Raw genomic sequence first — 13,439 nt, 5'->3', positions numbered from 1 at the left:
GCCGGTTGTTTGAATTGACTCGGGAATCAAGGGGGGAAGGTTGCTCTGGTGCACGTCAAACTGTCATGGTCTGACAGCTGACAGCTGACAGCTTGACGTTCAGCTGGCACCGCCACAGCTCTAATTCAATATTCTGACTGAATAACAGTAGTTGGTTTCAGAAACTTTCGTAGCTGACTTAACCCCCCCACATTAGGGATGTGACAATGTCAATATGACAGTATGGAAGTGATAGGTGACAGTTAATCATAATCCTTTGTTGTTTTTTTTGTGATCATATTCCTATTAACATTAAACAATTTTTCCTTTTCATTTTCATTTCGTTAAAAAGCATAATAATAATTGTCGTAGAAACAGAAAAAAAAAATCTATTGAGACGTGTAACAAGTCCAAATTGCAAGTTCGCATCAAGGAACCTTTGTTAAGGAATAAATCTTGGCAAATGCCCAAAAGGAAGTGAAGTTTTGGTAAGTCAAATTTTTAGATTTCTATTGTTGGATTTTTAGAAAGCAGTCCTTTCTATCGGTAAAAACGTATTATAACGTGCTTCTCAGAATAGTCTCGATATTCCAGTGTTAAGCCTTTGTTTCATCATGTACTCCCATCCCCTGGGAAAAATTCCTCCCATGCCACCTGATTTTGAAGTTGAACTCAAGAATAAGTTGATATTGAAAAAGGTGACTACTACCTTTTGTTTTGTCTGAGTATTATGCTTCAGTTCATCACATGCTAAATTCATATCACCAATTATGATATTTAGGCATTGTTGTTGCTTTAACTATTTAGATAGCTACAGGACAAGCTGTCTTGTTATAAACCTCCCTTGTTTTAACTGTGTTACTTTTCATTTTTTTGAAGAGTGCTTTATATAACAAATGTAGAGTTTTATATCTGTACACAACATATGAAACCTTTGTTTCATATATGTTTCAATCTCATTTCTTTATTCAAATCATTTTTTTTCTTCTAGTCAAAATATTAGGTAATCCTCTGATGCAGACCAACTTAATGAGGCATTTATCAAAACCTGTCAGTTTCAAATGCAGTGCACTATTCATTTAATAAATAGTGGACTATTTGCACATGCAAAAAGTTATTATTTCAATGTTATAAATTATTTTAGATTAAAATTCATGCCTACTATCGTTACAGTAAAAAAAATGTTTAATTTAATAAAGTTAATAATTGCGAACACTGCATTTCTTCAAATGTGAGATCCCTAATTAAAACTGTGAGATTAGTAGCAACATTACAGTATCATAAACTTTAGTGTTTGCTTTACTGGGTGCACATAAGCACACTGCAAAACTGGGTAAACTGATCTAGAGGACAGTATCAAATAAAATATATTATTAGTGTTAACAACAAATTTTGATGTTTGTTCTCTAGCATTTAATTTTAATAGCACAATTATAGTAATGATTAATTTCTTAGAAAATGGATGACGCAACTGATGTGGAGATGTCCCAAGAGTATCCACCAAGTCAGGGGATTGTTGCGGAATGGCTGGCAGCATTTGATAAAGGCACATTTTCAGGAAGTAGTATCGATAAATTTTGGGATGTGTTTGTGCCTAAGGTCTACTGCCCAACTCTCAATGATAGTTGCTTGAGTTGGCAGTTTGATGAGAATATGGCCCAAGATGTAAGCAACTTGATATGTAATTAATAAAAAAAAAAAACTTGGCTCATTCTGAACATACAAAATTCTTTAACATTTTGTTCAATATCTGTAAATCAATGCACCTTCCAGCTACTCTTCGGTCCTTTAGCAACTTTTATATGCAAAGGCAACAGCGAAGAGATATTACCTCAGATCATGCAAGCAAAAAGCTACTCTTCTGTATGTGGTCGTTTCTTCAAAAACGGAGAACCAACCTACTCTTGCAGGGAATGTGGAATGGACAAGACTTGTGTATTATGTGTGGACTGTTTCAAAAACTCTAGTCACAGGTTCCACAAGTATAGGATGGGCGCATCTGGGGGTGGTGGCTGCTGTGATTGTGGTGATGTCGAAGCATGGAAAAGAGATCCGTTTTGCAGCGCCCATCAAGTAAATTCCTCCATTGACGACGATGGTAAAGGAGATCTGCCTGCTGATGTCGTCGAAAGAGCCCGGCTTGTCTTCAGACATGTGATGTGGAGCACTTTTGATCGACTTGCAAATGTTGGCGGTTGGGAAGGTGGAGGTGTAGTTTCTGAATTGTTTATTGCTTTCGACATATACTGCACCATACTGTACAATGACGAAGTACACACATTCGAACAAGTAATCAACACCTTAAGCAGAGTTTTGAAATGCAGTCACCGAAGCTCAACCGAATTCGTTACTAATATTGACCGAGAAGGCAGGGCCGTGGTGAAGTGCGCATCTTTTCAGGTTTGTTAACACATTTATTCCGCAATTTATATTTCATTTGTGAGTAATCTTCAGACCTGTCGAGAGCTTCAACATGACATTGAAAAGTACACCTCTCGTAACGGCAGCAAACCCCTCAAAGTTCACGTAACGCACGCCTATGTCGTAGCGCATCAAATATTCTCCCAGAAATTACTGGCTTGGCTCGAGAAGTTTCTTGCCAATGGCAGAGGTTTCAGAGCGGTGTTTTCCGATTGTATCCAGGAAATACATCCAAAACACAAACAATCATTGCTCTCTCAAATAATGGTAAAGGATTCTACGCTGTGGAAAAGTGCCAGGACTCAATTGCATCGGTTGCTGATTGCCGGAATGTTGCTGGAATATGAAAACAAGAGAATTTTAGCCAAGGTTTTTACCAAGAATTATGGCCAAATTATGAAGGTTGGTTGCGGTTTAAGCTGTTTTCATTTTGTTGCATGATAAAAAGTTATAAATCTTGTTAATGTTTTAATTTTAGCCAAAATTTGAATCGAACTTGATGTTTAGTTTTATTGCTCAAAGTTTTTTCTATGATTTTTAGGACTACATCAGGGATGACCACGAGCATTCATACTCAATATCTTCAATTTCCGTGCAACTCTTCACTGTTCCCACCTTGGCGCATCATCTAATAGCCAATGACGATGTTCTCTATCACCTATTAAATACTCTGATATCCGAATATCAACCTAAATGTAACAGAGATGGTAAATTGGAGTTTGAAAGGAATCCCTCTTACCATTCGAGCTTCAAACGTAGCTTGGTTATGTTGTTTGATTTGAAGTATCTCTTGACTTCCGTTCCCTCGTCATGGTCCGACGACTTAAAGAAGAACTTCCTGCATGGTTTCAAATTGTTAGTAGACCTACTGGTAATGATGCAGGGAATGGACGCTGTTACCAGACAAGTGGGGCAGCATATGGAATTCGAACCAGAATGGGAGTCAGGATTTAACTTGTATATTAAAATTGCACATTGCATCTCGCACGTTATTACTTGGTGCGCCACAGACAAAGTCGTATTGGTCAAGGCTTATCGCAGTTTGTTGAAAACCTTGGACGAAAATCCTTGCTACGATCCAAACAGGGCTGGGGAGGTTCGAGAGTTAGCCGATCATAGCACTGCCTGTTTATATTACGACGTTTCTTCGAAACCCGTTTCAATCCATTTGCCTCTATCCAGATTATTGGCAGCGTTGCATCTTCATCTAGAGAAATTTGGACTGCACTTCGACAGCCCCGAGTTGCAGCAGTCCAAGCCTACCCCTGTGCAAATAATCGAGCCTGTTTTAAGGGCCCAAGTGATGATAGCGCAAGTACACGCGGGAATGTGGAGACGCAACGGTTATGCGCTCCTTAACACTCTTTATTTCTATCACAACGTCAAATGTAGATCTGAGATGCTCGATCGAGATATTACGTTGTTGCAAATCGGCGCCTCTCTTATCGAAAGCAATGAGTTTCTAATCCACATTCTCAATAAATTCAGCCTGATCAATTGGGCCTTAGCGGACTTTGAAATTACTAGCCTGAAATCGTCCGAAGAGGACAGTATGCGTCAGACGATCAATCTAGTGGAGGAATTCCTGTATTTAATGATTGTGATCATTGGCGAAAGACACATGCCAGGTGTCAGCCAGGTAACTAACAAGGACAGGATCAAAAAGGATATTTTGCACGCGTTGTGCATAAAGCAGGCACCGCATTCAGAGTTGATCAAGTGCGTGTCGGACGATTTGGAAGATGAAGATGGAGATTTCGAAACTGTCATACACGAGATTGCGAAATTTAATAAACCCTCAAAGTCGACTAGTTCTAAGGGTAAGTTTTAATTATTTCACGATCATCGTTTCAAATGTTTACATACTTATTTAATTACAGGCACTTACGAGCTTCTTCCTCAATACTTCAACGAATTCAACGTATTTTTCTACCATTATACCCGAGAGGAAATGTCGAAAGCAGAAGAGGAGCAACGTAAACGTCGTAAAGCCAACAGCGAAATCGAGTGTTGTCCTCCCCCCCATCTTCCCAAATTGTGCGAATCGTTCTCTTTACTGGTCAACATGCTGCAGTGCGATGTGATGCTGCACATCATTCAAACCATCATGGAGCGAGGTTTGAACTTGCGAGCGCGCAGTTTTTCAGAGAATCAATTCCACAAAGTGTTGCATCTTGTGAGTTTGTTTATTTTTCTTGACATATTTGAACCACAGTTTGATTTAAGGTGGGCTACGGGCTACAAGAAGAAGAGTCCGGGCATTATCCGTTCTTCAAATTCATAGAAAAAGCCAGCAAATTTAGGATTTTTCAATTAATGGAAGAAATGCTAAGGTCTTGCCGAAGGATAGATTCGCATAAAGGTCTTCTACAGTGGACCCTGCAGAAATATCATCAAATGATTAAAAAAATTCCAGGCAAGACCTCGTTTTGATTATTTATTTGACTTATGAAGATTATTGATTTTAGAAGATGCTGAAATGGAGAAACCACGTAGTAGTAATGATAACTCTGATGACTTGACGGAAAAGGAGAGGAGAGCCAAGTTAGCAGCTGAAAAACGGGCGAAAATAATGGCCCAGATGGCTGCCCAGCAAAAGAACTTTATCAAAGAAAATGCGAAGATGTTTGAGAACATTAATGTAGGTGTCGAAGCCGAACAAGTGGAGGAAACAAGCAACGACAGTATGGAAGTAACGGAGAGCCATACCGTGGCTTTGGGCCCGAATCAGTCTACTCGTGTAGCATGTGAAAATACTTACAGGTAATTGTTGTGCTTCATTGATTACTTTTTAAACTATCAGTTAAATTTGAAAACTAGGTGCATTTTGTGTCAAGAAGGAGAACGCATCACCGCCAAAGATTCCTCCATGGTACTGGCCGCATTCGTGCACCAAGCCACAGTATTAAATAAACAACCAAAAGATTTCCATCAGAACTCTGAACCGAAGAACAATAATCCATTATTTTTGAGTTCAATCATCAGCCCCTCTCCACATACCAGCACTTGCGGACACGTGATGCACAGCGACTGTTGGGGAAAATTCTTCGACAACGTGATGGTGAGAGAGCACAGGCGCCCTTATCGGCTTCGTCACCCATCAAGTTTCGATGTAGATAAACAGGAGTTTCTATGTCCGTTATGCGAATGCCTCAGTAACACTGTTTTGCCCGTGGTTCCGTCCCTTAGCAAGCTGCAACCCAGTAGTCGCGAAAGCGAATTGACTTTTAGAGAATTCATAGATAATTTGAAATTCATTATAAGTAAGACGAATAAAGTGTGCCACGGCATCATCAAGTGCAACTTGATTGAGGAATGCACGAACCTTCATTGTGTCCCGTGCATGGAAGCCTCAAATGCTACGGGCAACAAAACCGAACCCGAGCAAGAGCTTGCAGAGGAATGTGAAGTGAACTGCATTTTGCAGCCTTATCAGGTGTTTTTCGCTACCATTGTGGATAAGACTAACAAACATTTATCAAAAGATTTTATCGAACTGTTTAGAACTTCGGAGGTAGAGCTTAATGTGCAAATGCAAGAGATGATTCAAATTTTTGGTCAATTTACTTATACTAGGGGACTCAACGTGCCGCCACATCCATCGGATAAGCGAGTGATTCCTATGGTGTGGAAATCCCTGGCATATACTACACACGCGATTGAAACCGTCACAGACTACCAGGCGAAGCCTCTTTTAGGCTCGTTAACGAGTAGACACAGGGATTCGCTTGAAAATTTAGTTCGAGTTGTCGCCTTATTTGGCAAAACTTGGGGCAAAAATGACTTGGTAAAAAGCCACGCGTTAAATTTGCTCAGTATTTTACTCCAAAACCCGCAGGACGATGCTTCTATTCTAGATTTCGATCCTTTTGGATTCTTAGTATCATTGACTTTTGCCCTCCCTAGTTTATTAGTTGAGGACGCGGAAACTTCCATTCCTACTGCAAGCGTTTTAGAGTGGCACTTGCTTAGGCTAATGTTCGTTTTAAACATAGTTCAATGCCTCCTAAATAGTAATCCTGATTCATGGAAAGTTTCCGAAGGATCAGCTACCAATGACGAGACACTAGAAAGTCTTCTAATGGCGATATTCAAGAGGGAGCTGGGGGGGCAGATTTGCGTCTACAAAGTTTGGGAATCAGTCAAAGAAGCCTCACGTTCATTTTTACGATGTTGCGTGCTGTTTTACCACTATTTAACCGAAGTTCCAGCCCCGAACTGCCTTCAAGAGACGGGAGGAGATACCTTCGAAAATATGTGCGCCTATTTGGATATGCCCACGTCGCCTCGAGAGTTGTTTGGTAGTGAGGTAGTCCAACAACTAGTTGAAAAGTGGATTAACCACCCAGATGTCATGCAGCATACTCCCCCCCAATGTCTCCCAAGTCCTCCAAGACTTGTAGACTTACCTGATGACTATAGCGAACTTATAAATGCAGTTTCGACGTTCACATGCCCAAATAACGGAGAAGAATGTCGCAATCCCACCATGTGTTTGGTATGCGGAGAAGTTTTGTGTTCGCAGAGCTACTGCTGTCAGACTGAATTCAAAAAAATTCCCGTTGGAGCTTGTAATAGTCATGCGAGTGTTTGCGGAGCCGGAGTGGGAATCTTTCTGAGAATCAGAGATTGTGAACTCCTGCTTCTGGCCACCCCTCACAGGGGGTGCTTCATGGCTCCACCCTATTTAGACGAACACGGGGAAACTGATCAGGGCCTGAGACGGGGCAATCCGCTCAGATTAAACAAAGAGCGATACGATAAGTTGCATATGATGTGGCTTAATCATAGCATACACGAAGAGATAGCCAGGCAGATTGAGACTAGCAATCATATTGTCGCGACGACGTGGAACATGCTGTGAATCTGTTTAACTTATTATTACATAATTTAGTGTTAAGTTAAAGGAGGCAAAATTTGATTTGTGATAAACAAACGCATTCACGTAGAGGTTTAAATTGTCTCACCAATCGCTCCGACTATATTTAACTGTATTAAAACGATATGCGTGGAGGTGTTTACTGTTTTTTTGGCTCGGAATGTGAGAAATTAGAACTCTTTCTTTTGGAGACAATTATAGAGGTTTTGAAACAGCTCCAGCTCTGTACGAGGTGGACAAATTTCCATGTTAATATGCAAATCTCAGTAACTATACAGAGTGTTGACTGTTCACATAATCCTTTTTTAAGGAAATTTCGCCAATGATGCCTAAATGAGTTACGGCCTATACGAGGTGTAACATATCATCATAGATATGTTACACCCTGTATATTTTGGAGGATGATAGTACTCTGCAAAATGATTTAAAAATGCTTATTTATACCTGTAGTCAAAAAAGTGCTCTTTTGCATATACAGGGTTGCAGAATTTCACACTTTTTCTCATTTTGCATTTTTTTCAAATATGCTTTAAATAAAGATTTTGATGAATTTTTAAAATGCCAAAATCGTCGGTAGCCACATACAGCGTATTAAGTTTTTTTGAATTCTGTACTGTTTTATACTTTGTATCTTTTTTTAGAATACCTTGTATGAATTCTGACGTCAAACTTAAATTTCTTCTTTAATTCTTTAGTTTCTTGGCATTTTATAGTATTTTCGTATCTTTCGCTGTTTTCATAGACTTTGCAAAAATATCTTATCATAGCATTTATAATATATATCATTCAAAATATCTATCAATGCAAATTAAGAAAAATAAAGTCTAGTTCACATATTCCTATCTGTAATCTAGGATGACATGGCTACCGATGCTTTAACATTTGGTGTTAGAATTTCCACAGGGAATCTCAACAAAGATACAAAAGATAAAATAGTATTTGTTCCAAAAAAACATTCTATATGACATTAACGATGTTGACATTTTGTTGTAAAAATGTTAAAGAAAATAAGTGTAAAAAAATTCAAAAAACACGAAAAAAACAGAAATGATGAGAAAAAATGTTAAACTTTTCCATCCTGAGTTTCAAGAATTGTGCGCTTTTCACTATGGGTCTATTAGCATTTTTTTATTATTTTGCAAAGAACTATTGCTCCCTGAAATATCTCTATACCTTGTGTTTAAAAAAAATCAAAATTTTTCGATTGCTTCACGAGATTTGTTTCCAAAAACCACAAGGAGAGAGCTCAATTAGTTTTTCTTCATCTCCCGCAGTTGCTGAGTTTTCCGACATAACCATCGAAATTTGCTCATCTTAGGCATAGTTTCAGTTTGGAATTTTTGTCGTTATCGCAAAAATAAGTCTAATGAATATTTCGTAACTATGTATGTTCATTTTGATTCTCTGTGTCTGTAATAACCAACCATAATATGTCAGTTTTATAATTTTATTACTTCATATTCATTGTACCGACTTTTGCGTCCATCCTCAAAAACCCCAAACTATCTCTTGCAGAAAATAAATCTTCTATTCGATCTGTACATAGTGTTAAGTTAACCAAATATATGAGAGTTTTTTTGTTCAACATGCAGTTGATTTTCATTTATCATACAGTGTTCCACGTGAGAATTAACGGAGTGGAGATTTTGGAAATGGTAAAATTTGTATCTCATTTATAATAATGTGATTAATTGTCCCATACAACACTTATAGCATGCAGTCGTGAGGCGCTAGGGATTGCCTCAGATCAACATAATAAATTTGCAATTTTCTTTCAATTTTTTTACAAAATAAAGTCTTGTTAAAGAAGTAGAATTGCTGCTCATAGTGTATTAACATATTTAATCATTAACATAAACAAGATTAACACCATTGGAATGAAAAAGAAAATCCTAAACTATTTCAATTTGGCCTGAAAGTCTATGGTTATCCCCTATTCCCAAATGGGCCCCATTATTTTTTAAAACCAATTTAAGCTTTTAGTTGGGGCTTGCTAATCCAATAACCGCACAGGCCAATCTCCCTCCAGCATTCCCAGTAGTTTTGCTTAATTCATGACCGCCCTTTCCAAGATCATCAGGGTCAGCATGTATTACTATAGTGCGCCCTATAATATTGTTGGCGCCGCTTAATGAGATTTGTTTGTCAGTGATGTTAACTTTGGCAACTCCTTCAGCATTAGCCTCTACATTTCCCAAATCTCCTACATGACGTTCAGTATCAGTTGGCCCACCATGCTCGTTCTTTCCAGGGTTGAAATGGGGCCCTGCTGACATGCAACCGTTGGTGTTGTCTCCAAACTCGTGGATATGGAACCCGTGTAGGCCGGGTTTAAGACCACTGAGTTCTCCCGTTACTTTCAGAGGATTGTCTCCTTCCTAGAAGAAAAATAATTCTGGAATGTTCTTTTTTTAGATGACCTTCTTAGTTACTTACTTGGTAGAAGTAAATGGTGCCATTTGCAGTATCGCTTTTCAGGACTGCCACAGCTTTGACCATGGTGGAAAAACAAGTTTATTATTACGAAATGACGAAGATATAAAACGTGTTCGCACAAAGCTAAGGGAGTAACGAAATAGAATGACTAAGCTGAATCGAAAATTAATTATTATAAAATGGTGAATGTGATTTTTCACACTGCACCACACTTTCCGGAAAAGATTTACATTTTTTTGCTATCTTTTTAGGATTTGTTACATCCTTGTCTTGACCAAGAAATATGACAAGGACAAAGAGAAATGAGCCATATCTGGTTCTACCATCAAACAATTAAAATGATGTTCAAGTGCAAGAAAATACCAAGATCGCAATGCTATGGACGAGCTACACCGTTCTCTTATATCATTTGCGGATTAAATTTTTTACTCTTATGTAACAAATTGACGCTTTATTTTAGGATTTTTGTTATTTTTCTACTGACTTTACATTGTTTCCCGATAATATAATAATCTTTGACGGTTTCATTTTATTGTTTGACATTTATATCCTTCATAACGTTCATTGTTAACAATTGCTCTGCTTGTGAGTGTGCGGTTTGTGTTTCTTTAGCAAAAAATATATAAAATTCTTATAAATTAACTATTATTTTGCACTGTAAAACACAAAATGGTACGTATTTATATTGTATGTTCTTAGATATAAACAAAGGGATTAGTTTATCGAGCCTCTTACGGGATAATCGGTTTTTTGAAATCAGGTGCTTCGTTTTCATTATACCGGATATAACACGTGCATTTTCATGAATTATCTAGGGCCGTTCTCCGAAATGTCTGAATATGATACGATCGACGAATTGCCATAAATAATATAATGTAGAATGTTCATAACATAATTTCATATAGTCTTCAGTAATTAACCAGGCCTCATATGAACGTGAGACGTTCGAAATGAACCTAGTCATTGAATTGATGTAAGAATTATTAAGAAGTATATATATACAAAATCATAATTTTAAATGGACAACAAATTGCTAAAAGTAGATAAGCAATGGAAGCATCAGAGTGTATAAATCCAAACTAATATTTTACAATAGACACCTGATTTGTTTCAGGTTTCTTTGAATCCTGTCCGAATCTTAAAGCATGAAGCTGAAGAAGAAAAAGCAGAAATTGCTAGATTAAGCAGCTTTGTGGGAGCCATTGCCATTGGAGATTTGGTCAAAAGCACCTTAGGACCTAAAGGTTATTATAAAGTTTATTTCACACATATAAAGTCAAGTTTCAAAAAAATTAATGATTGACTCCATGTACCCCTTTGACTGTTATGTTTGTACATAGTTAGTAGTTGAAATATACATAGTAACATGTACTTGATGATTTGAAAATATTGTGATAAGTTTTAATTCATGCTTAATTACATTTAACTGTACTTTATTTTTTAATGTTTATTTAAAAAAAGACAGACAATATTGTGCTTGGATAGTAAACCATTACCAGGAACTCCTCCAGGAGTACAGTTGTACTAAAATTTTAATTGATTTGAATGTCTCTTTATGTAAGGAATGGATAAAATTTTGGTGTCCAGTGGTCGAAATGCTGGCTCAGTGGAAGTCACCAATGATGGTGCTACAATTTTAAAAGCAGTAGGGGTGGACAATGCAGCTGCTAAAGTCCTCGTTGACATGTCTAAAGTACAAGATGATGAAGTTGGTGACGGAACGACATCAGTCACAGTTCTAGCTTCTGAGTTGCTCAAAGAAGCTGAAAAACTTATTGATCAAAAATTACATCCACAAACAATCATTTCAGGATGGCGGAAAGCTTCAGACGTCGCAAGAAAAGCTCTCACAGATGCCTCACAGGTATAATGATGATGACATTAATTTGGTTTTAAAATTGAGAAATAATGTGTTTGCAGGACAATAGTGCTAACATAGAAAAATTCCGCGAGGATTTATTGAATATTGCTCGTACTACTCTTAGTTCCAAAATCCTATCTCAACATAAAGAGCATTTCGCCAAGCTAGCCGTTGATGCGGTATTGCGTTTGAAAGGTTCAGGGAATTTGCAAGTAAGTCAAATAACTCTTCTGCAGAAACTGTTATGCTTAAACTGGCAATATTTAGGCTATACAAATAATTAAAAAGAGCGGCGGCACTCTAGAAGAGTCTTTCCTAGAGGAGGGTTTCTTATTGGACAAGAAACCAGGTGTTCATCAACCCAAGCGGGTCGAAAATGCTAAGATTCTAATTGCCAATACTCCAATGGACACTGACAAAATCAAAGTTTTTGGTTCTTCAATTAAAGTATGGTTGTTTACTCATGTCTACATTAGTTAAAAAGGGAGCTTATAGGTGGATTCAATGGCTAAAATAGCCGAATTGGAGTCAGCAGAAAAGGAAAAGATGAAAGACAAAGTTGACAAAATCCTTAAACACGATTGCAATGTATTCATTAATCGTCAACTCATTTACAATTATCCAGAGCAACTCTTCGCCGACGCGGGCGTTATGGCCATTGAGCACGCCGACTTTGACGGAATTGAGAGGTAGAATTAAATTTTCTCAGAAGTTTGACATTGATTTTCCCTAATTCTAAAGGTTGGCTTTGGTAACCGGAGGTGAAATAGTCTCCACATTCGACACTCCTGACTCTATTAAATTGGGTACATGTGAGCTTATTGAACAAGTGATGATTGGGGAAGACACTTTACTCAGGTTTAGCGGAGTGGCACTGGGTGAAGCCTGCTCAATTGGTGGGTGGTTGTTGCAATTTAAACACTAGCTTTTGATTGTGTTTAATTCTGATATTCAGTAATCAGAGGAGCTACTCAACAAATTATCGAAGAAGCTGATCGATCCCTTCATGACGCCTTGTGCGTCTTGGCGGCTACTGTGAAGGAGAGCCGCATAGTGTTCGGAGGAGGTTGTAGCGAAACTATTATGGCGGTTGCTGTGAGTAAAGCAGCCCTGAATACCCCCGGAAAAGAAGCTATAGCCATGGAGTCCTATGTCAGGTTAATTTGGAATTCAGTTGTTAAGTTAATATTTTGAGCACTCATTTTTTTTTCCAGGGCATTACTGCAGCTCCCCACGATAATTGCTGATAACGCCGGCTTCGATTCATCTCAGTTAGTCTCAGAATTGAGAGCAGTACACAGTAACGGTACTCTAAGCCAATGATATCTCAGTAATTTATTATGTATGTATTTGTTTGTAGGTCAAAATACTATGGGTCTGAACATGGATAAAGGTGAAATCGGCGACATGCGTGTATTGGGAATTACAGAATCATTTGCTGTGAAAAGGCAAGTGCTGATTTCAGCTACTGAAGCCGCCGAAATGATACTTCGCGTTGACAGTATCATCAAGTCCGCGCCAAGGAAACGAGTGGAGGACAGAGGCCACTGCTAGGCTCGAATTTGTTTAATTTAAGTATTCACCGAAAATCTCACATTTTGCAATTAATTAGGCTGCCAGTGTTGCATTTTATCTGCCTATTAGAGCTTTGTTTAACATTGTAATCATTTTCATAACCGAGAGAGATGGTTATGTAATTTTTTATGCCTTGGAATCCGAAAGGTTTTATGGTAACAGTCAATAAAACTCACTTAATTACTGTTGGTTTTCTTGTTATTGTCTTATGACCTGTGGTTTGGTGGTCATTGACAGCTAGGTAAATAAAAATTTATTTTAAACTAAGTATTTCATCAACAATACATT

General features: G+C 38.0%; 3 protein-coding genes across 5 annotated transcripts; 2 read left to right on the top strand and 1 right to left on the bottom strand.

Moving 5' to 3' along the window:
- The first annotated feature begins 218 nt into the window (after positions 1-218).
- On the top strand, positions 219-8,864 carry Ubr1 (Ubr1 ubiquitin ligase). 3 transcript variants are annotated; one of them, XM_066290461.1, is made up of 10 exons: positions 219-467; positions 574-677; positions 1,435-1,644; positions 1,753-2,379; positions 2,434-2,802; positions 2,942-4,220; positions 4,281-4,576; positions 4,627-4,816; positions 4,872-5,163; positions 5,221-8,864. In XM_066290461.1, the coding sequence occupies exons 2-10, from the start codon at positions 594-596 to the stop codon at positions 7,262-7,264; spliced, it is 5,391 nt and encodes a 1,796-aa protein (XP_066146558.1). In that variant the 5' UTR covers positions 219-467; positions 574-593; the 3' UTR covers positions 7,265-8,864. The 3 variants fall into 3 exon arrangements, with proteins under 3 accessions (XP_066146558.1, XP_066146557.1, XP_066146559.1); XM_066290460.1 differs by having other exon boundaries at positions 220-467; positions 4,869-5,163; XM_066290462.1 differs by lacking the exon at positions 574-677 and having other exon boundaries at positions 220-467; positions 4,869-5,163.
- A 240-nt stretch (positions 8,865-9,104) lies between these two features.
- Sod1 (Superoxide dismutase 1) lies at positions 9,105-9,956 on the bottom strand. The gene is made up of 2 exons (XM_066290466.1): positions 9,716-9,956; positions 9,105-9,657 (listed from the first exon to the last, which is right to left on the bottom strand). Exons 1-2 carry the CDS (start codon positions 9,776-9,778, stop codon positions 9,259-9,261), a joined length of 462 nt encoding a protein of 153 aa, XP_066146563.1. The 5' UTR covers positions 9,779-9,956; the 3' UTR covers positions 9,105-9,258.
- Positions 9,957-10,239: 283 nt separating this feature from the next.
- On the top strand, positions 10,240-13,336 carry CCT2 (chaperonin containing TCP1 subunit 2). The gene is made up of 10 exons (XM_066290465.1): positions 10,240-10,387; positions 10,830-10,959; positions 11,278-11,579; positions 11,636-11,788; positions 11,844-12,023; positions 12,072-12,265; positions 12,318-12,472; positions 12,532-12,733; positions 12,791-12,882; positions 12,937-13,336. The coding sequence occupies exons 1-10, from the start codon at positions 10,385-10,387 to the stop codon at positions 13,128-13,130; spliced, it is 1,605 nt and encodes a 534-aa protein (XP_066146562.1). The 5' UTR covers positions 10,240-10,384; the 3' UTR covers positions 13,131-13,336.
- Positions 13,337-13,439: the final 103 nt, after the last annotated feature.

This window comes from Euwallacea fornicatus, chromosome 15, assembly GCF_040115645.1.
Source record: "Euwallacea fornicatus isolate EFF26 chromosome 15, ASM4011564v1, whole genome shotgun sequence".
Taxonomy (NCBI): Eukaryota; Metazoa; Arthropoda; class Insecta; order Coleoptera; family Curculionidae; genus Euwallacea; species Euwallacea fornicatus.
This window is presented reverse-complemented; position numbering and strand designations above follow the sequence as displayed.

Bases quoted from the DNA above. Each gene is read 5' to 3' on its own strand.
- Ubr1 (XM_066290460.1), top strand. From the start codon at position 594: ATGTACTCCCATCCCCTGGGAAAAATTCCTCCCATGCCACCTGATTTT. The intron at 1,645-1,752 runs GTAAGCAACTTG...TGCACCTTCCAG, and splicing joins ATGAGAATATGGCCCAAGAT to CTACTCTTCGGTCCTTTAGC. The intron at 2,803-2,941 runs GTTGGTTGCGGT...TATGATTTTTAG, and splicing joins ATTATGGCCAAATTATGAAG to GACTACATCAGGGATGACCA.
- Sod1 (XM_066290466.1), bottom strand. From the start codon at position 9,778: ATGGTCAAAGCTGTGGCAGTCCTGAAAAGCGATACTGCAAATGGCACC. The intron at 9,658-9,715 runs GTAAGTAACTAA...TTTTTCTTCTAG, and splicing joins GCACCATTTACTTCTACCAA to GAAGGAGACAATCCTCTGAA.
- CCT2 (XM_066290465.1), top strand. The intron at 10,960-11,277 runs GTTATTATAAAG...TCTTTATGTAAG, and splicing joins AAGCACCTTAGGACCTAAAG to GAATGGATAAAATTTTGGTG. The intron at 12,024-12,071 runs GTATGGTTGTTT...GGGAGCTTATAG, and splicing joins TTTTTGGTTCTTCAATTAAA to GTGGATTCAATGGCTAAAAT.